General features: G+C 36.5%; 3 protein-coding genes across 8 annotated transcripts in view; 2 read left to right on the top strand and 1 right to left on the bottom strand.

The window, feature by feature from the left end:
• The first annotated feature begins 2051 nt into the window (after window positions 1-2051).
• The window catches only part of LOC105690932 (phospholipid-transporting ATPase VD), a 48050-nt gene continuing 26764 nt past the window's right edge, over window positions 2052-23337 (top strand). For 4 of the 5 annotated variants that reach the window (XR_007278579.1, XR_007278578.1, XM_012409105.3 and 1 more), the window contains exons 1-4: window positions 12227-12951; window positions 16892-17551; window positions 17703-17882; window positions 17974-18234. Coding sequence is in view for 3 of the 5 variants with exons in the window: in XM_012409105.3 (XP_012264528.2) it covers window positions 16902-17551; window positions 17703-17882; window positions 17974-18234 (1091 nt within the window). In the remaining 2 variants the exon portion in view is untranslated. Of the gene's footprint in view, window positions 2071-12226; window positions 12952-16891; window positions 17552-17702; window positions 17883-17973; window positions 18235-23337 lie in introns of those variants that run through there. The other variant, XM_048655848.1, reaches the window with a different exon arrangement.
• LOC105690946 (beta-alanine-activating enzyme) lies at window positions 2799-7413 on the top strand. Of its 2 annotated transcripts, XM_012409132.3 has the most exons (9): window positions 2803-3156; window positions 3249-3465; window positions 3578-4401; window positions 4480-4568; window positions 4675-5576; window positions 5652-5800; window positions 5891-6054; window positions 6154-6417; window positions 6496-7413. In XM_012409132.3, the coding sequence occupies exons 1-9, from the start codon at window positions 3153-3155 to the stop codon at window positions 6877-6879; spliced, it is 2997 nt and encodes a 998-aa protein (XP_012264555.2). In that variant the 5' UTR covers window positions 2803-3152; the 3' UTR covers window positions 6880-7413. The 2 variants fall into 2 exon arrangements, with proteins under 2 accessions (XP_020710813.2, XP_012264555.2); XM_020855154.2 differs by having other exon boundaries at window positions 2799-3156; window positions 6154-7413.
• LOC105690953 (rab GDP dissociation inhibitor alpha) lies at window positions 7821-11342 on the bottom strand. Its single transcript, XM_012409144.3, has 5 exons — window positions 10861-11342; window positions 9184-9597; window positions 8886-9099; window positions 8453-8635; window positions 7821-8352 (listed from the first exon to the last, which is right to left on the bottom strand). Exons 1-5 carry the CDS (start codon window positions 11019-11021, stop codon window positions 7996-7998), a joined length of 1329 nt encoding a protein of 442 aa, XP_012264567.2. The 5' UTR covers window positions 11022-11342; the 3' UTR covers window positions 7821-7995.

Below are 23337 nucleotides of genomic sequence, written 5' to 3'. Positions count from 1 at the left end.
TTGGATAGCTTCCGCGAAAAGTCAGAATTCATTTAGTCTCAGATTTAATGATCAGCCATCAGCTGAACCAATTTTGCATTCGGTCTCTATATTTTTTATCTATTTGATTGTTTGAAATTCTAATTCATTTAACTCAATTTGAAACAAATTGCAACCCGTCTTTAGGCACCGATAAGTAAATTCACTAGAACTATAACAGGACGTCTAATCGTTTCAGGAATTTTCTTCCCTCACACACAATTTTCAGCCCTAAACTTTTTCTTGCTCAATGAATAGACGTGAGATTAATTAAATTCATTGCTTTACTGATGATATTTTTCGATCAATTCTATCGAGTTTATCAATATGTTGAATAATTTCAATTGTCAAGAGTAAATTTTTCTAAATTCATTGAAAGATCATCGATGTTTTTTGAATTTCGGCCTGATAACAAACATAACTTTTCACAAAATTTAAATATATTACGGCTTCGGCCGGGGCGTGGGCAGCCTTCATATTCCTATACACACAATACAACAGGTTCACAGTAAGTTCTTGAACGAGATACCACGGCAATGAATGTGAGATATGAGTGAGATGGAATGTTTTTGGTGTACACTTTGAAAATGTTTTTTTTCTAATATTTTTTTCTCTAGTCATTTGCCAAAAATGGCAAAACGTATGTGAAGCGAACGTCTGGGTGCGCCGGCGCAAGTACGAATCGGGGTTTTCGTCAGTAAAATCATTTCTTGGATAAATATAGGTGAAAGGCAGGTATAGGTAAATTCATGTATCGCGGAGGGGTTTTATTTGGTATGTATGAGGAGTGTGTATGCGAGTATGCAACTAATAGTTTTAATCCGTTGGGTGGGATGTGGGCTTAACAAAATGGGCAGGCAAGAAATCGGTACTACAATTTTTCTTTCTACAGCAATTCCAAGTGATCAATTGAATAGAGATTATCAAATTGCGTTATCTAATTTTCTGAAATCTTCTACTTGATATTTTTCTAATAATTCTGTTCATATGGTCTTTTAGATATTTTTGCTGAGATCTAATAGATCATTTTTATTTAAATATTTCACAAACCCAACCACACAAATTAAATTAAGTTTTTTGCTTTCCTGTAATATTTTTGGTCACTTGGAATGGGCAAAATGCGTCTGCCTTGCTCTCCGTACCAGCCGTGGTGCATGGAAGTGAGGTGGACGTTGAGCTCGAAGACTTCGCGTCGAAGAGGATCGCCGACCGCCACGCCATACATAAAACCTCTCTCCTCTCCTTTCCTTCTGCAAATTTGAATAAAAGAATGCGATTAAAAATTGCATTTCTTCGATTCTTATGAGCAGAAATACTCCAAGTCTGACGCTGCTCGCGCGGGTATATAGCGCGCGGACAAGGAATCCCATGTCATGTGTTAGTTTATTTTATTTTGTATATAACTAGCGTGACTTGCCATCTTGCAAGGCGCTTTAAAAGCTTGACTTGAGACATTTTCTTTCAGGAATTTAAAGTGAAATAAAAACCCAAGTTTCGTCGCTGCTGCTCGTATGCGCGCGGACTGGGCACTTAAAACATGCATTGCAACGCTTTATGCGTTTTAAACCCAGAAACCGAAACTTTGTAAGGAATCAAGTACTATCGCACCTTTTTGTGCGTGGTACTTGACTTCCACGGGATTATTTGTAAGAAACTAATCATAATTCTACCTTTCAGATTAATATTTCCCTACTGTTAATACTAAAAAATTTTCTTGCAGGTCATAATCACTAGTTTTTATTTTCAGTTTTAATACTCATTTAAATTTTTTTACAGATGTTAGGTTTCAGTCTGTAGTTCTATTGCTAATCAGATGTTGTTCACAGGCTGTCTCTGGCTACTAATGAGGTTTCCTTTCTGTTTTCAGAATTAAGTACTTGCTATACCTTGTATTTTTGGAAAATTGGACGGTTTCCTATTGTCTCAAAAAGTTTATTTTATAACCCAATTGAAAATTTGAGTAACATCTTAAATTTCTGTTCTAGGAATCAGAAAAACACGTTTCCAATTGCGAAGATCGTGGGCCACATCATATTACACACATTTTAGCAGGTAAAATTATTTTGTTAGTTAACATCGATCGTTTCTTATCTTTGCAGAGAATTTCACCCATGTAATAATGATATATCTGTTATACTGGTTTTTATATTTTTCAGGTTCATAATTTACAAATGAATTAACAATTGTGTGTTTTTTTCACAAAAATTTGATGCCAAATTTCACCTATTATAACAATGACTGTATATCACTTTTCTGTATGTCTAGGTCTCGTGTTTTATGAATTAATTGACAAATGCTTTTTCTCTTTTCAGAAATTGTACCATTGTGACTCATACTTTTCAATGATTTATTGCATTGATTATTTGTTGATAATGATGTTTAGTTATAAGATGATTGAAAATAATGTTCATTCATACAACTTACAATTAGTCTCTTACACAAAGATTGTTCCAGAGGACGATGCCACATTGTTGTGTTTAAAATATTTCATCTTCAACATTGATTGTCTATGAACGTAAAACTTGTTATCAACTATGTTTTCGAGTATTTTTTTTAATTATCTGCTTTTAAAACTTTTCTGATATTTTAGTGGTGGAATTTCAGAACTTTCAGGTAGTTAGAAAAAAACCTCAGGTCCCCTAGGTAGAAAGTTAGGGTATCTGTATACTGTAGAAAAATTTGTTCTGCTAAAAACTTTCGTTGAAATTCAAATCTTTCCGGATCGACAAGTTTTACTTTCGTAATTATGCTTCTTGAACTGTTGAGATCTTCTCTCGATGCTTGAACCACTGTTGAACTGGCGCGCCATACTTTGCAGCGCGTCGTCAATCGAATTTGTTTGAGCGGTTTTTAACGTGACAGGTGACAGGTGACAGGTGAAAATAAGAGCGGTATAAATATATTTGATCGTCGCTGTATCAGGAGTTGTACAGATCAACTAATTTTATTGCATGTGTGCACACGTATACCAAGCGTATTATAAATACCTTCACCCCATTATTGTTTGACGTTATGCTGCTGAATCATGTTCAGTATAACCTAAAGTCGAAGTACAAACTGGACCTAAGATACTTATAAAAATACCTGTAACAATGCCTGTTACGAAGTAAAGAGATCATATTATTGAAGCAACAATGGGTAGGTAATAAATTATCTGTGTCAGTAGTGCAAGTTACGTGGTTAGAATGTTGATTCATTTACATATTGCTTTGCTGCCATTCCTACCATAGGATCTCAATCATTACTCAGCATCTGCGACTGGACCAGACCTGAAAGTATAGCGATTGAGTATCACGATTTACTGACAGTTCGAAGAATTACATACTTACATCTTAAAGATGCGACAGCAAAGATCAGTGCAGCCTTAGCTGTGACTGTGAAAAGATATGGATTTATTGGAATAAATTATAACATAGATGCACTTTGTAATCCCGCTTTGATGTTGGGGTGAGTGTTCCTAAGTTTGATTTAATCCAACAGTATTTAATTCTTGAAGCAATCTGAAATATATCTGGATTTGTGGTCTTTACTTCCTACTACCAAAAAATGCTTCTTTTAGAATCCACTTACAAGGATGCGGTTTTGTTAATTTACCATTGAATGATCAAACATTAATATGTTCCAAGCTGAGTATAAGATTTATATTATCTCACTCAATCATGAGAGAAACAAAGTTAATTTGCGAGTTTGATATATTTGGCAAAACTATCAAACTTTTAGAATTAGAGAGCATAGTTTGTGCTGCAAACAATCCCATGAGGGATGAGTTCGCCTATGCTGTTACAACCTCTGGATCCACCGGAGTACCAAAGATAGTAAAAGTTCCTCATGCGTGTATAGTACCAAATATTATTGACCTGAGAGAAAATTTGCCATTGTCAAGAGCTGACAAAATAGCTCAAGTAACTGCACACACTTTTGATCCTAGTGTAGTGGAAATATTCCTCAGCTTATCAAGTGGAAGTACACTGTTTGTTGTTTCAAGTGATATTATAAGCAGCCCAAATAAATTACTACATTTAATTCACGAGTACAAAGTCAATTTCTTGCAAATCACACCATCTTTATGGTTGAGTAGATGGTCTAATCATGAAATTAAAAGAACAATCCTTGGCAAAGACAGTCACTTGAAAGTGCTGCTGTTTGGAGGAGAACCCTTGCCAAAATTAGATCTGATTTTTGCTCTGAAACATGTCGATAATAAGACTAGGATTTATAATATTTATGGTATTACGGAAGTATCATGTTGGGCCAGTATAAATGAAATTGATTCTGTAAATCCTGATCATCAATATTTAGGAAAATTACTTTCGGATACAATTTTCCAAGTCAGAAATGAATGTGGCGAAATTATTCACAATGGTGAAGGTATCTTATATATTGGTAGGTATTATGATCAAATCTTGTCAAAAGCAAAAATTTCCATGATTCAGAATTAACTATTCACTTTTCATATGCCAGGAAGTAGCACAAGAATATGTCTATTAGATGGTGAAGAATGGTGCCTTTTAAAAGCTCCAGTTTTTAGAAAATCTGGAGATATAGTTACGGTGCGATAAAAATCTTGCAGTAAAAGAGTTTGATAACTATTCTACTAATTTTTTTTTTTTTTTTGTCACAAGAGTTTGTCAAAATATTGGAATTTATTGATTGTAGGTAGATGGAAATAGCAAGTTATTTTATAAAGGGAGATGTAATAGGACAGTGAAGCGATATGGTAATAGAATAAATTTGACCAAGCTGGAGACGCATCTATTGCAACTGAATTGTGTAGAAACTTGTCTTGCCATATGGGATGAGAAAAATCACAAGCTCTATTTGTGTATTTCGACTATGAACCATAAAGAGATGAGTAACGCAATTACTAGTGATTTGGAATGTGAAAAGGAAATTGAGAAACAGCTCAGTAAACTGCCTGCTCCTTATCAACCAGATAAAATAAAATATTTTGAGAATTTTCAATTGACTGTAAACGGAAAGATTTGTACGAAAAGTATGATGGAAATATTTAAAAATACAGATGAGTCCTGTCTGACAAGCAGGCACAGTACAAGCATGCACACGCAGATAGTGTGTGAACAACTAGAACAAGTTTGGAAAAACCATTTGACCATAACTGACAGTGGTTTTTTGGAAAGTGGTGGTACTTCTATAACGGCATTACAGATTTCTACAGAACTGGCTACAAGACTAAATATGGAGTTTCCAGAGTTGATTGGTTTGCTCTTAAAAAATGAAACGCTCAACGGATGTACAAATTATGTTAAAAACAAGTTCCAGTCCTCTAGGCAAAAAGATGATAATGAAGACTACATTCATTCATGCTCTAGTCAAACGCAATCCCATATTAGTAAAAGAATAAAATTTAATTTCGTAGCCCCAGACAGTATTATAACAGCGGTTGGATGTCTGTGGCAAAAGTGCAGAGGACAGATATTTGGGATAGTCGAAAAAAATATTCTTTCTCGGAACTTAATTGGATTGAAATTATCTATTGAATATACCCACGATTTAAAAAAATGCGTGGATGCATCACCAACTGTATTCAACCAGTCCAGGTGTGACTTTCATTCATGTTTTCACACTCTCATTTTAGACCTATTGAATTTTATCTAGAGTTGTCTTCGTTTTAGTGGTGAAATTTATGCATCCGTTGGCTCTCATTCCGGAATTATTTTAACTAGGCAATTAAATGATCCGAATTCTATTAGCTATAAAGTGAAACTTCCAGACAGGATTGAAGCTTCAGTCCTTGTTCTCGAGGAACTGAATGGTATTGTAGGTGAGCTGAAAATTGTATATGGTGGAAACAATCATACCTCTAATAATAAATTAAAAATAGCTACATTTGAAGTTGTTAATTTTTGACTAGGGTGCTACGATGGATATGTATACTGCCTGAGTTTAAAAACCGGTTGTGTGAATTGGAAATTCAAAACAAAAGATACTGTCAAATGTACTGCTGCGATAAGCAGTAATAGAAAAACTATATTCGTGGGATCATATGACAAACACCTGTACAGTATCTGTATAAAGGCGAGCATTTATTTTCAGCAATTACATTCAGTCTAGTAGAATTTGTATCTTGGGGACTCCTGAATAATAAATTTTTCAAATATCAAATTCAATATCCAGAATGGCTCAGAAGTCTGGAAATTGAAGGCCAGTGAAGGCAGTATTTCAGCCACACCTCGTACTTGTTCTAAATCTAATTCAGTTATATTTGGAACTCTTGATGGGACTTGTATTGCGCTGAATCAAGATTCTGGACAGATAAATTGGAAGATCAAATTCAAGGACCCTATATTTTCAGCTCCAGCACTTTTAAAAACTGGAGACATTGTATTTTGCACTGTTTCAGGAGAAGTAAAATGTTTCAACTCAGGAACTGGTTCTGAGGTAACTTCTTGGAGTTCAAGCCGGGCAGATTTTTCAACTACTATCTATACATATATGCATTTGATTATTGATTTTCAGATATGGACATACAAAATTGATGGTAATGTATTTTCACATCTGGTTGTGAAAGAAAATCTAATAATGAATACAGAAGAACTTATTATTGGTTCGAACAATAAACGTGTTTATTGTATCTCTATACCAAGCATTACATCTACACCGATACTAAAATATTCAGTTACTTTCGAATGTCCAATTTTTGCAACACCATACTGTGAAGATGGCCTTTTGGTTGTTGCTGATACTGGGGGAAACATAAATTTGCTAGATGCTTGCAATGGGCATATTATAACAAGTTTGAAGCTGAAAGGTGATATTTTCTCATCCCCAGTGATCAATGGTGATTTCATTGTAATTGGGTGTAGAGACAATAATATGTACGTGATAAAAATCAATAAATGATATCAGGTGTTTTAATATAATATCATTTATTTTCGTATGTCTGCCAAATTACAGTAATAAGTGTTTATATTTAACATTCTTTAGAATATCAGTGATGTTTGATAAACTTGTGTATGTGCGAGTGTTGTTACCACGCATCACATAAGCTTGACACTAATTTTTTCGGTAGATACAATTACTTCTTGATATTTATTTACTTATAATTAACAGTATTATGATACATTCACAGTAACAAAGAAATATTCGTGTTCGCAAGCTCACCTAATATATCAACATCTTTTTTTTTATATATTTGTTCACTTACTTAATCATTAATAGTCATAATTGAATGCTTCGCTGCTCGACAACCCACTATATATGTATAAATCAAATACAAATTATGTCGGGTTGGTAATTCCCATCTATATCTTTGCACAGCATACCTACTCCAATCCACATATCTATACCTGACATAAAATCTGCGTTAGCTCAATTCATATGTTTCTCCATACTATAAATCATCATTGACTTCAACTATTCATACTATAATATAATTCTATATCCTATTCTGAAAGGCATGCCAATATGATTTGTGAGCTGGGATGTTGGAAATAATTATTTCCTCATGCTGCAAGCTACATAAGCTTCGTCTCCATTCGGCATAGCTTATTAGTACGACTGTCTGCCCCTGCCCTTAAGACCCCTATAACTATTCATTTAATGTTGATAATATTTTGCCAGTAGATAAAATATGGTAATTATTTATAGCAATAGTTTGGAAAACCTTTCAATATAAGGAACTGAAGATATGGATACATGTAAAGGCCAGCGATTAAATGAACACTGCAAGACACAGATTGTGATAATGTATGTAATCATCAGTATTGTTGAGAAGAATCCGTCTACCAGTTTCAGAAACTCATCAATGTGTTCATGTAAATAAAGATTGTAGAGCAAGTGGATAAAATTCATTGACTTTTTTTTCATACATCTTATGATACATACATCGTGTTCACAGTATCCTAGACTTAACAAAATTAAGAATAATGATACTTATAGTACGGGATGTAATGAACCCTTTGGATTAGGCTTGAATTAAATCCAAGCATCGTATATCAATTCATTCACTAATTATGGTTACTGATCTTCGTCCCCTAATTCTTGCTTGACTTTGTTGAAGTCAAATTCTTCTCCGGTAGCGCGTTTAAAAATGTCCAAAACATCCAGGCAAGTTGTTTCGAAATGCGTTGTGGCATCGTAGCTTGTTGAAATGAATAATTGACTATCCAAACCATTGTCAGTTGGCTCCATATAGTCCGAAACAGAAAAAAATTTCTGTCTAATCGGACCAAGCAGATCAATACCGGGCTTGATTTCAGCTACGGGATTACTTGTTTCCACCGTAGTTGACACCATTGCTACAAACCAGCCTTTGGCTGCTACTTGATGTGTATGTGATACCAACGACACATAGATATCAGAGTTGCGATTAACCTGTGTTGAGAAGGTATTTTGTTACTAATCATTTGAATCAATTGTACAAGTTTTTGACCGATAAAGGTAAACAAAATTTGAGCACAAAGTATATGCACACCTGTTTCTGTGGGATGATAATCTGTGTTGAAAGAGCATCACCAGTTCCTGAAATTGGATGGTCCAAAAGGCAAATGCATCTTATCACTTGTGCTACTTTACGGACCTTATCAGGAACGTAAGTTGGGTCGCAAAATACCTGCTTGCACTTAGCTACTTCCGTTCCAGAACGAACTCCAACTACCTATAAAAAAATAGTCAATTATACCATTGCTAAAATATTAAAGTTCTATATTTTATCTACTGGATTTTTTATAGAAACTCGATATGAATAGGATAAATAGGATAGATTGATGCAAAAAATAAGGATAAAGTCATGTATCCAAATCGTGGTATGAATCACTACAAGGGAAACTTGACATGGGCATCATAAAAAAATAATAATGACTGCAAAGAACAGAGAGTAAATTCGTGCCCTAAAGCCAGTCTTTCACCTTGCCGTCCTCCATGACAATTTCGTCTATGGGTTTGTCTAGCATGTAAGTGCCTCCATAAATCGCACTTAGCCGCGCAAAACCTTGGGGTAGTTCCCCTAAACCATACATTGGGTATAGGTATGGAGACTTTCCATAGCGTGCCAAGCTGTCACTATACAATTTGATTCTCCGAATAGTACCAATAGCACTTTGAACAATGTAGTCATCATCCCTGATTTCAGAAATCAAAATATTAATGATAATTGTGGTGGAAACACTAATGGTATTCTAAATAAATCGACGAATAAATTCATACCTGTACAAAGCAAGTGCATGACCAGTGAAGTCTTGCGTATTCTTGTCGATATTGAATTTGCTGTAGAGGGCTTGCATGTTGTTTGAAAATGGATCAAATCCATCCCAGGTCTTAGGGTCGTCTTCTTGGACATTCTGAACCCAGATCAAGAAGTTTCGGAATCGTCTCTTTTCAAAAATTCCCATCAAATCGCTAGTTAATGCTTCCTGCTGATCGATAGGCACTTTGGAAATTTTTCCAGACTTGTATACATAGGAACCCTCTACGCACTTGAATTCAAGATACCGAGTTACTCCGGTGTGAATTAAGAGCTTCACAAGCATGCCATTTGCCATCAAAAACTTGGGAATCAAATCCACATTCCATTCTCTACCACGGCCGTAGGTTTCATCCGGTGGTGGTGCTTTAAATTTGCTAAAATACACAAAAATTCAGAATATGTTAAATAAGGTACCATGAACGTGATAGGATAAGATAGAACGGAAAATGTTTCATTTCAAGTTCACTTGATGAACAAAGACCGAATCTTTCATTTTTCTGAGGGCCCCTTTTGGAGCATCCTGTAGCTACATTCCTGGTACCGGTACTGAATAGTGCAGGAGAGAAATTCAACGAGAATTGACCATGACGGATGATTATTTTGCGTTATACTGAGTGGGGTAATTTGAGCCCTCAGAGGTATCGGGAAGTGGGTAAACGATTTGTAATTATTTTTTTTGTCATTATTTGCGTGTTCTCAAGATCCCCTAGGTCAGGGATGTATAGGCTTTTGAGTATGGTCAGACAATTCGTGGAAATCGATACAAGAGAATAGGCATGGGGTTTTCCATATAACGCGAGAACGTCGTCGTCGTTAAACTTCCCCACCGTAATTGGTTTCAAGAACGGACGTGTATAAAATCCGCTTATACTCCAGGGTATACGTAATTCTGGTTTTTATAAGGTTGTTCAGTATCCTGACGGCGCGCATTCGCAAAAAATGGAAGTAAAATGCTCGATGTCCGACATCACTGATCTCCTCAGCCATGCGAAACCGTTACCTAAAAAGTGCACTGTACGCCGCTATAGAAATTCATGAGTATTTTACCCGCAGTTCGAATTGATATCGATATTTAATATACCGTAGTTACGGTACACATAAATTCAACCGGTGCATAGAACCCAGTAGCAACTACATTTTAATGAGGGAAATTTTGTATTTAATCAATCCCCCCCCTAAGGTCAGTTTACGATGGTTATTGCCAAAGTTCCGGTGCTCCGGAACGCCAGATAGCGTGTCTGCATAATTTTAACATTTCAACCGTACAGTGGCCTCAGAAAATACAATTCTTTAAATTGGTATCTAGAACAATTTGACAGCCGGCTTATCTCTGACTTACGAAACCTCCTTTTTCTACCACCAGCGAGCGAACTACAAGAGACATATGATAATTTTTTAGAAACATGATATAGGTGCCCCATCTGTTCATTAAATTGGCGAGTACATAGATATACATAAAAATCAATATTCTTCCCGGTGTTTCGTGACAACACCTTGGTCCCAAGGTGATGTCGCGTGGATAAGGAAAAATAGGAGGATCTGTGCACCAAAAGCACGTAGGGGGTAATAATTAGCAGCGAACCTTAATAACTTCGATGAGATTGGAAAGATCTGTGAAACGTTTATTATCATTATACCTGAATAGGTCTTCGAGTGGCGTTATGGAGGCGGATTCACCGCCGTAGTACTTGTTGCGATCGACATGTAGAACCTTTTTCCCGCTAACGGATAACATCCCGCTAAGGATGCACTCCTTTAGTCCCGTTCCGAGGACAATAGCGTCGTATTCCTCATCCATCTTAAGACCGAAGTATATTAGTACTCGATTAATAAAAGCTTATTGCACTATTATTCACTCTTGCCAAAGGCTACTATAACAATTGTTAGCTGCTACCACTCAGTTTGCCAACTCGCAACTTCCGTGGGCAAAAAGTTGCCTAGATACGCCGAAACGAGTCGAAGCAATGAGGATATGGCACCACGAAGTACAAAGTCACGGATAACGATCACGGATTCACCAAGAACCAACGGAGAACGAACGAAATGCTGGCTATTTGCTGCTGCTGCTGCTGCTGCTGCCTTCCTCCTGGCACTCTACGTCAATTTCATCCCCTCCAATCAAAAACTTTCCGTATATCGGGTGGACGTGAATGCGATTACACGAGGAGGGCGTAACATGAAAGGTGGAACAACCCGAACCGGTTATGCGGTTATATCAGTGGGATGTATGGACGTGGCTTTGAGTTGAAACAATTCTTCGACAAATATCCCTAGAAGATCTTATCTTAAATTATTTTTGAATCTTACTACATTTCGAAAAACTGCACAGAATTTTTAGAAGCAGAATGTGAGATCCGTGCGCTTTGTTATTTCAATTTCAATAGCAAATGATTATACCATTGATATATATTATACGAAAAAAGATTGCAGAGTTGCTATACGCAGATAATATGCATTTGCGCACATTCGTATTGTATATCTATTTATAAAACTTATCATTCCAAATAAAAAATTCAATTTACGTATGTGCCGATAACTAACATTGGTTGCGACTTGCTTACAGTGATTAGATATTGAGTAAAAATCAGACCAGTCTCTGCATCACGCATATACAAGGTCAAATAGGACGATCAGGATGCATATTTGATATAAAACCATTTGATAACTAATTCTCAATTATTTCCATTGAAAGCAAATGCGTTATCGTGATTTGGATATTGTAATAATAATATCGAATGCTATGTACTCCCAATGAAGAAAGATTCAAACAGAATAAGATAATCCTCAAATTGCATTATGCAAATCTATGCCGATATCTGATACAGGCATTCGAATACTGACAATGGTGGTGTTGCAATTTCTGTTACATTTTATTCCGACACCCGTTACATCCTATTCTAGTAGAAAATTTTAGGGGTTGGTGTACTTGAATTTGGGATATTCCGTGAGGTGGCGTTGTACGTGCGACACGCTGCACCGCTAGACACGCCGTCAGTTCACTCGCCTCTGAGCTGCGAGTCAGGTGTGCGCGTGTGTATCTTTCACGCTCTATTTTTCCCTAACATTCCTTCTATTTACAAATATATTATTATTGTTTTTTTTTTTTTTTAATTTATTTCGCGATTACCTTGTAAAGTTACTCGATTATTGATAATAACTGTGTAATTAAACGAGGTGTCGTGGAAAGAAGAAAATTAACCATACTAAAAGATACGTATGATGAAGAAAAAAATAATTAAAATGATAAATAGATAAATAAATAAATAAATGAGGGATTATATAAGATTATAAACTTAAAAAAAGACATTGTGGTTTAAATGTACACGCATGTTGAAGTTCATTGAATGAAATAGGTTAGAACGTGTACGAGTGTACGTGATGTTTTTTTTAAAAAACTCCAAAACCGTGGGATAAATATGTTTAAAAATATTCATTTATTAAGTGTAATATTCGTAACATAGATTGAAAAAAAAATATAAAGGAAAAGTTCGTGTTGAGCTACAGTGAACCGTATTTGCTCTTATAACCCTCGTAACGTTTGTGTTTTACGCGGTTATCATTGTCAAAAGTTGTGGTGAAAATTCACATGTAGAATGTGGTCATTATTGTACGTACATAATAAAAATGTACTTTCGAATTTGATGTGAGAACAGACCTCAGTTCGCCCCAGAGGAATCTTCAAAACTGTTATTGAAGCAACGTGGAAGTGTTTAGACGCCTGGAAAAATGTAGGTCCATATTTTCTCCTGAAATTATCTTCTGTATCTGCCAGTGCATGAGCGTCGTTCTCTTCCTCATCCTCCTCCTCCTTTATCTCTTCTTTTTCTTCTTCCTCAGATTCTTCTCTTTTAACGCACACACGTGCATCCAGCCTCAGCGGCCTCGCTACCGCTACAGAGATTGGTCCATTCCATAACAGATGTTTCATTTCTATTTGAAAAACCTGTATTTTCCAACTCTAGCCTTACCTTCAGTCCACCTACCATACCCATGGTCCAGACTTGCTGCTAGCAATATTTAAAAATTCACATTTCACACGTTTCGAATAATATCCTTCGTTTTTTAATTTCGTTCATTCGTTCTCCCGAAGATTGAATTCCCTTCTGACGTTCAGAGTTCTCTCTTCTACTGGAGATATTTTTTCCGCCAGAAAAAAAAAAAAAAATAGACAGATATTTTTCAAGCCACTATATTAATAAATATTCTATTGTTAGTTATTAGACCGATACCGCGATCATCCCTGGAGACCAAAGTTAGCTTTACGTTTTGGTACGGAGATGATATTTTTGAGCAACCGGAAACTGTTATCTATTTCAAGGCCCAATGTCGCACAAACTTAAAAAAAAACCGGGCATTTTCCTTGAATTCTTATCGTCATTAAATTAGTCGCTGACCACATAAAAATGGCAGTAAAAAGAGCTACTAGATTTAACCCGCGAATTTTTCCCGGTGCCAAGATTCCTCCTGTCTGGAAGTAATTATTTTTAGATCAACAAAACCTTTGAGTCCATGAAAACCGTTCTTGATAAATTAACGAGGAAACCACAAAAATGAAGCGGTAATTTATACAGGAAATACGAAAAAAAACCTCAAGTCCGCGACGATAAAGTTTCGAGCCTTCTGCGTGGTATAATAACGTCGTTTGATTTTTCAAGAGGAATACAAAAGCACCGTTATTGGTGGAAAAGATACTCGCGGTTTTACTCCACGCAGCGAACTCTAATAAGATTCATTACCGTTCCTGACCGAGTAAAAATATTTGAGTCACTGACAATCGCACAAAAAATAGTGCGAACTTGTAAGTTTCTATCATAGAGAATAATGCAGTTGACAAAGAAATAAAGTAGCTTCTATCCGGCTAATTCCTGATACTTTATTCACCGAATAATAATTATTCCTATCAATTTTGATAAAGTACAACGCGAATAATAACTTATGTACATATTTTAACCGCAGTTTAGAAATTGTCGCGAAATTTTGCGAAAGGAAAATGGAAAGTGAGGCGATAGGCGTACCTGCAGCCATCGCGAAAAGCCTTTTCGGGACATGGGTATATAAATATAACTGTAAACCATCGTCATTTTGTCGCAAGAAAATTGAGCGTCGAAAAAATCTTAGATTCAAGCCGTATTTAAACAATGAAAATTTTTAGCGAATTATCCTATTGAATTTTCTTCTTCCCACGCTTCGGTGAAAGCAAGACGAGAGATCACGATTCGAAATAACATGCATAGGTACACGACGTACGTGTAGTTTTAACTGGAATGTGCTCTATATGAATAAGAAGGCGTTTTTAATATATTATGCACACACTTGTCAAGTAGACGAGTTTTACCGTCCATCGTATGTCCGCCTAGTAGAATAGAAAATGTAAAAAAAATTTGCAGCATCAAATTGAACTTCGTTTCTGTGGTTCGCTTGATGTTGGACATAAAACAAGTTGCCTATTTTTGAATCTCGGCGGGGATCCGATAGTTTTTTTGTCTTCTTTTATCGGTCATCATATGTATTTCTTATGTCAGTTGAGCCAGTGACATACGTGCTTACGCAAATGCGTAATAAATTGTTTACCACGGTTAAAAGTTTGGGACACACGTGTGTCAAAAAATCATACAATAAAAAGCTTTAAATGCACCACCGTAAATAGGCTTTAATGAATCTGATCTTTTTGTCATTGCGTACCTTTCCTTGTTCCAATTCCTTTTTGGAGAGGTGATTTTGAAACGGAATTTTTAGCGAATTGAACTGTTACATGCGTGTAAAAATTTTACAAAACGAGTCTGCAGATTTGATACAATCTCCAGGCTTGGGTTATAGAGCGCGCGAGATATTTCATTCTCCGTATTCGTACATCTCACAACGTGTCGTCCTTGTAATTCTTTTACCTCACTCGAAAGTTGACTTTTATTTTAAATTTATCAAATTTATTCATCATACATGTATTATTCACCCATTCCGTTTCTGAATTTGGATATATAACCCTGTTATTGATGCCATAAAAATGTTCGCTACATCCGCACTGTTATAATTAACTTACGAAATTGTAGGCATGCTGATATAAAACATGCTAGCGCGAATTGATTGTCAAATTCTCTTCACTGTGTGATAGGTATATTTTGAGTCTAGACCGTGTCTGTAGGGGAACGCGGGGTATAATGGGGTACCCCAAGAATTGCGTAAATAATTTTTTAAAATGATCACAAGGACTTCGAACATCATTGTGGATTTGAATTATTTTTCTTCTCACGGTTTTCTTAAGCAACCCGTTTCGCCCCACCATCCCCTACACAGTCTAATAATTTTTTATATTTTATTACATTCGTTGACGCGTTTAACGATACAACTCACAATAAAATTTTCAATATCTTGACGAACGCGTGCCAAAGTTGTTTTAACGAAATATGAGATTAGAATATTCCTAACCAATATATCCTGTGCTGTAAGTACGCGTCAGAATATTTTATCTCCATTATTATATGTAACCCGTCGTAGTCATTTCTTTTCCTGTGTTAGGAATACTTTTGTATGAATAAGTATAGGGCGGGTATGCCAACTACCTCCTATATACCATTTTGCGAAACGCCATTGATATCCGTATATTACCCATACACTTTGAAAGTAAATATACCGCGTAATGGAACGGGATGTTTGAGTCGGATGTTGATTAGATGTTTCAATTAGACAACAGCTGCTTCGTATAGTTTTGACGTTTGGTGTGAATACGGTCTAGCTATTACGCGGCACTATTCACCTGTCTCGTCATACGCGTTGAACGATAAACCTCGCCTATCTATCTATTGTGTAAAAGTTTTCATCTATTTAGTTGGATCTGTTTTAGAATATCGAAGTCTTCGCAGAGCGAAATGTGCGAAACAATTTTTAGAATTTCCCGAAATATATACGATTTCTCGTAGCTATATGCGTCTGCGTACGCTGCGTGCTGCAGATATGTATAGGAATCATGACGCGTCGAATTTTGAAGAGTGCTTCCTATCGGTTTTCCCTCTCGCTGCAAACTCGAGTTCTGAGTGCTGTTTACATGCGTTTCAAGTGACACCCAGAATTTCACAGATTTGCGATTAAAATTTTTGCCATACGTAAAACGCGCGCACCCGTTACAAAGGACACTGTATCAGCGGTTGGCGAAGTGAAGTTTAGCTAAGTATAGGGACGAACGGTTCCGCAAATATTCGAATCGACCTCTCAATGTCTGCTGTTCAAACACGTGTAAAACCCCGTGTTGTATACCTATACACGCGAATAATTCAAGAGCTGACAAAGCAGCTCGCCCACCGCATAACTTAAGGCCATTTCTGACGAGGCGAGATATACCCGACTGGCCAAACCTATGAAAAAAGATGTTGATATATTATGTAAAAAAATAAGGAAAAAACGAATCCAAATCTATCCCATAAAACTAATAGCTGCTACGCATTAAAAGTCATAACACGTTTGTATCTTCTCGATTCCATTCGGAGTATACGGAATGAATTTTTTATTCATCAGGATTACATCCAACATGTCCGCACAAAATACCGATTAATGATATTTTTTATTTCATACAGTTGAAACGTAGAAAACCAAGATCGTCGCAGAGAAAATATTAATGTGAAAACCAGTGATTCTCGCAGTTATACAACACGGTTTTTTCTGTTGCTTGATTGACAGATGTGCCAGTATGTCCGAAAGTGTCCTGGAAGCAGCGAACAGCGACAACGATCACAGAGCATCTCTGTACGTGTTCCCCGGAGCATTGCAGACTCAGAACAACGTCGCACCTTTGTACAGCATAAGCAACAATTCAACAGGTCAGCAACAACAACAACAACAACAACAACAACAGTATGGAGGAGTACAGCAAACTCTGCTGTCGCAACCAACGACTGCGAGCGGTGTCGCGACCATTTCGTCGAACAGCGGGACTGCGACTTTTGCACTGCAAACGGGAAGCAACAATCAAACGACATCGACGATGCCGATGATGAATTTGGGGCCTATAAACACCGCGATAGTAGGGTCCAGGACGTCGAGTTTGAAGACTCACGCTCGATCTGCAAGCCATGGCGGGGTTCTGGCGTCGGGTCTTGTTGCGGCTACGTCATCGGCTGGGGCCACGGCCAGACCCTCGGCCCTGAAAAAACCCGGACACCAAAGAGCCTTCAGTCAAGGGCAAGTCGTAGATGTTCACGGACCGCAACCTGTCACTGGACACAGTCGGGTTGGCTCAAAAACAGACTTTATACTGCCACCGGGACACCGAGAAGATCCCAGACCATCTACAGGAGGAAAAGTTCCATCCTTTCGGGGACACTCGCGCCAGGCATCCAGGTAATATATATGTATTTCTTCAGAGTCACCGAACCAAACGTGGGCTTATATTATTTGATGTAAAATTGAATTGATTGCGATCCAGAGTCATGTTTCTGGTTTTTTCTGTGACTCGAAGAAAGTATTTTGATTTATTTTTGGCTCGATGTAGATCCGAGTCTATCTACACGATAAGGCGTAGCGCCGCGCCTCCCTGGTGGAGGAGACTTTGGGCACGATGCTTCGGTCCTACTGCCGAAGAACCTAGATTAAGGACGATTGTTCCAAACCACTTGGTCCCGCCAAAAACGCCAAAGACTCAGCATCCCAACGGGCTTAGAGTGGGTAACAGGTAACGTCTAATGATTTTCATATCGCTGAAATATGTATGTATCTTTGTTTTCTCTGTATAATATGTCTCCTCTTTATTACCTGATCTGCAGAGTACGCACAACGAAATATACCGCGCTGAGCTTTCTGCCTCGCAATCTTCTCGAGCAGTTCCATAGGGTAGCAAATATATATTTTCTATCGATATTATTGCTTAATTGGATACCGGCAATCAATGCTTTTGGAAAAGAAGTTGCCATGCTTCCTGTTATTTTTGTACTTGGAGTTACAGCCCTTAAAGATTTCTTCGAAGACAGACGAAGGTTCAGCAGCGATCAACGAGTGAACAATTCAACCTGCAGAGTCTATGTTGGGTGAGCTGATAATTTTTCCTTATTGTACTTCTATTTCATACGGAATATATTTGCTTGAGTCACTTTGAACACATGGATCTCTCAAATACCACAGTGGATTCATGGAATGGATCCGGAAAATTTTTCAGTCCGTTCGTGGAAGATCTTTTCATTCTCATTTTTCTCTCAACTCATCAATGCGGGCTGTGTGCATTGAGTTAATGGAAAGGTCATCGGTTTTTATCGATTTTTGTTGTCACGCCAACCGAATGTATGGCGATTGACGGACGTTCGATGATACGTATATGTTATCATGAAATCTAGCTATTACGAATGCTTTTATTGACGATATATGCGACAAACGATTTCGGACGTGGCTAAACGCATTCCAATTTGTAATGTACATGATTACTATACCTACTCGTATTTCGAGTACTACTACTCTACCATACCTTGTATCTTTTTTGCACATCAATAACTTTTATTTCACTATACTTTTGTTGTACTCGTGTACATCGATTTCTGAGCCACTCGTCAAATATAATAGAATCATTCCTGTGCTTTCAAGCGAATTATATTAGCCGTTTCTGACCGACGTCTTAGTTTTAAGGGCAACACGGTGCCGAAGGTTTACCTCAGGGTAACGAAGTTCATTGCAGAGTAACTTAGAGGGGGGGAAAAAACGTTACGAGTTTAAGATATGTGCCAGAAGTTTAAGAGATTGAAGATATAAATCGATTGGGCTGCAGTATATCAATTCGGCATTGAAACTTTTAATATAAAAGTTTTCCAACGAGAAAATAGAGGAGATAAGAAAATTATATTTATAACTACGGTTGGAGGTTCTTTTCGAGGGAACTCTGCACTTTGGTTTTATCGTCAGTTTGAGACTCATCCCTTGTGCGATTGTTTCAAACTTCAAAGCGGTCGAAGTTCCGTACATATTACATTTGAAATGTATGAAATTTATTTTACCTTTATGCCAAAGATCTTCCAGTACTCCCAAGTTTGTCGAAGAGATTTCACTTACGTCCATTATTTGATCTCTGATGTCAGAACGATTTGCAAATTTCAAAATCTTGCAATTCTCATGATACGGATCTCGTTTATGGATATGGCGTGAGATTTTCGAACGTCATAGGCGCCTAGAATTTTATACATAATAATGATCTTATCAGGGAAATATTTGAATTTAGATTTTAAATCTCGCTACGCGATAAAAGTCTGAGATTGCATTAGAGCCATATTTTAATCATTAGATAAATATAGGGTATCTATTCACAATTCCGTTATCCATCATGTAAGTAAACGTGTATATTTGTATCGTACATACTATATGCATTACAGATAGACAAATAGATATCGTATGGATATTGAAGCCCTTCTAATTTCGTTGGTTAACAAAGCCGTCACAGTTTTTGACCTTGGCTAGTCATTTACGGAGATGGAAATATGCACGCGACGTTACTCGGGATATAGTAGGTCGTTTCTTGGCTTCATTTTTTTTTTTTGTTTTACTTTTTTCGTCGAACCGGATTGCAAAGAGCAATTAGCCCAATGTATATGTGTTTCGTCAATTTTATGGACAGTACAGCCATAATCCTGACAAAACCAAAGAGAAAACACGTGGGATTCTGTCAGACCAGACAATTTTCAGTGGTCAGGATTATGACGCGTATCTTCCCAACCACGATCAGATCCGAGTTTGGTTACGTGATCGGATGCGGAGGGGAAATGCCATAACTTGAACTTGTTGTGGTCTGTAAAAAACGGGAAATATAGCAGGGAAATACAATGAAAAAATATTGAATAAGAGAAGAAAAAAATAGAAAGGATTTTTTTGGATTTCACGTATAAAAAAATGTTTACGCACGTTCATCATATAATTAGATTAAAATCTTTAATTTTCGAAAAGTGAAAGACTTGGAAAATTATTCACGGCTGACTAGAAATCACGAAAATAACATCGATCGACGCTCCAGTCCGGTCATCTCATTACAATAAAAATTATAAATTCATCATACCGCGCTCGGAATTAGTCGTGAAGAATTTTAACTCCCGTTGATTATAGGCGCCGCAATTATCCATCGCTATACTAGCGTTTACGAGTCAACAGATTAAATGTCAAATTGCCATATGTACTTTACTTAGCACAGATTGCTACTGCAATATTCATTTCGCTTTTAAAAATTCAGCGTTTATTCGTTCAAAAATCTTTACATGTATTGTCGTACTCGTGAAAAATCACGCGGCTGCACATTGCGGCTGGCATATTTTTCACCGTATTTTTTTTTTTCTTTCTTTCTTTTCCTCATTTAATTTTATAAGCATTGTAGGTATAAGGTATATAAGATATCCATCTGGCAGATGTAATAGCACCGATTGTATTATCTTACAATTAAATCTATTGTAATAATCTTCAAGGATCATTATCATATTCTATATTATTAGTGATCAGTTTAATTTTCTTGAAGCAACGTAGGAATGAATTCGTTACAATTACATACCATCATAATTATCATCATCCTTATTATTAATAATAATATTGATAATATTTTTTTGCAAATAATATTCCTCTGACTATGATATACACAAGACGAAAAATATCCCAGTCGACAGACGCGGTATCACCGTACTGAATTATTCATCATCTTCACAAATATTTTTTCCTGTTCTTTCCTTTTTCGTTTCTTTTTTTTTCCAACGTACTGGTTTTTTACGTCGAACGATGAACGAAAGTATACGAACGTATTTCTCAACATGTGATCGTGTTGTAAATAGGGAGAGAGAGAAAAAATAAGAACCAAAAAGTCGGGATTTTTTAAACAAATAATCAAAAATTATTCGGCAATTCATCAGTCTACCTACTACATGTACAATTGTTTTTCTCTTCTTTACTCCTAAACTCGGTTAACGTACTTCTACGTCGTATTTTTAAAAAATTTTAATGGATTAATAAATGAAACCAAATGAAATAGTAAGCAGAATGTATCCTTCAGGCCACAAAATTTGCGATAAGGCACGTGCCTATTTACGATGAATGCCTATATGGTTATTTTCTTTAAAAAAAACCTCACGCGTTCAGCAATTACATTACGGTGCAGTACAGCGTACTACATACCGTAGCTTTGGTTGTAATCCTTTTTTTGTACCGTTAAAAAATTGAGTAGGTACCTACATAGGCATTTCGCCCGCGGCATCATAGCGCTATTAGGACGAATTTACTTTGTCAATTTTTTTTTTTCTCTTTTTTCGTTATTGTTATTTCTACGCGCCGACATACACCCATTGCGTGTCTGGTTAATATTTGAGTATGTTTGCCGCAACATTTTTGCAAAAGAAAAAAAGAAAAGAAAAGGGAGAAAAATTATAAAAAATTCAAAATTCTAGCATACAAACCGTATAAGCATACGTATAATGTAACGGTTTATATATGCGGTTGCGAAGGTGTGCCAGGTGGGCAGATGTATAGAGATGGATGGACATCAAAAGGTAATATTAGTATATACTCATGTGTGTCAACCCTTTTGGCCTTGAAGCTCTCTCGGTTATCTGTTGTCCCTTACATACCTAATGTGCCCTCTACATAGGTGTAGTTTGTGCGTTATCTAGTGCGTGTATATAGGTGTATTACAAGTGCAGTATGTATATTGGGGTGGGTTGAAAACAATTTTATTGCTGGAAGTACCCGACTTGATTATTTATTTATTCGAAAAACGAGTGGGCTACCTCAAAATATCGAGTGAAACATTTTTTCCACCTAATGATTACTCGATCGATTGCACGAGTAGATGATTTTGGCTTTCAGATTTGGATTCCTGAGCTGATTATACGTGAGATTACTCTTGAAGAACCAAAACCAAATTCGATTTTTGAGCAAAAAATAAATCATTCTTTAAATTGGGTTTAATATGCTTTTCTTACGTATTTTGACCTCAGGAATCCGAATCTGAAAGAAAATTTTACCTATCTCTAAAATTGATCGAGTTATCGCCAATTTTCAGCTTTTTGGGGTCAAAAATTAAAAATTGATTTTTTAGTCTATATTAATGTAATTTGAGCTCAGGAATCCGAATCCGAAAGAAAAATTGATCTATCTGCAAAAATGACCGAGTTATCCCAATTTTTTCGCATTTTTTGGCATAAATTTGAGGATATCTCGAAGGCAAAAAATCGTAGCTCAATTTGGACAACGGATTCGTGTTTCTGAGGTCAAAATACATAAGAAAAGTGCCATACGATCAATTTTTAAAAATAAAAATTTTTGGTCAAAATTTGAAAAAATCGTAAGGGGTACCCCTTGGAAAAATCTCAAATTTTGGCCAAAAATTTTTATTTTTTAAAATTGATCGTATGGCACTTTTCTTATGTATTTTGACCCCAGGAACACGAATCCGTTGAGAAAATTGAGCTACGATTTTTTCCCTTCGAGATATCTCCATTTTTATGGTAAAAAATGCGAAAAAATGGGCATAACTCGGTCATTTTCCCAGATAGATCAATTTTTCCTCCGGATTCGGATTCCTGAGCTCAAATTACATTTAGATAGATCAAAAAATTAATTTTTTATTTTCGACCCCAAAAAGCTGAAAATTGGCGATAACTCGGTCAATTTTAGAGATAGATCAATTTTTCTTCCAGATTCGGATTCCTGAGGTCAAAATACGTAAGAAAAGTGTAATACAATCAATTTTTAAACTACTTTACTTCTGGCCCAAAAATCGATTTTTTTTTGGCTTTTGAAGGGTAATCTCACGTATAATCAGCTCCGAAATTCAAATCTGAAAGCCAAAATCATCCACTCATGCAATCGATCGAGTAATCATCAGGTGGAAAATTTTTTTTTGCTGGAAGTACCCCACTTGATTAATTATTTATTTAAACCGAGTGGGCTATTTCAAAATATCGAGTAAAAAATTTTTTCCACATTTGAAAAATTTTCTTTTTTTATAAGGTACAAATTCTGCCCCATGTTAAGAAGATGAGAAACAACAATTTTTATTCAACCCACCCTAATGTATATGGGATATGGTGAATGGTTGCGTGTTGCGTGTCGACGCGCGTGTCACTGACCTAATTCTCAACGTGGGTTCTCTTATCGATTGACCCCTAAAAACATAGCGA

Source organism: Athalia rosae, chromosome 5 (genome assembly GCF_917208135.1).
Source record: "Athalia rosae chromosome 5, iyAthRosa1.1, whole genome shotgun sequence".
NCBI classification, from domain to species: Eukaryota; Metazoa; Arthropoda; class Insecta; order Hymenoptera; family Athaliidae; genus Athalia; species Athalia rosae.
Note: the sequence above shows the minus strand (reverse complement) of the source record. Positions and strands in the feature narration are given on the sequence as shown.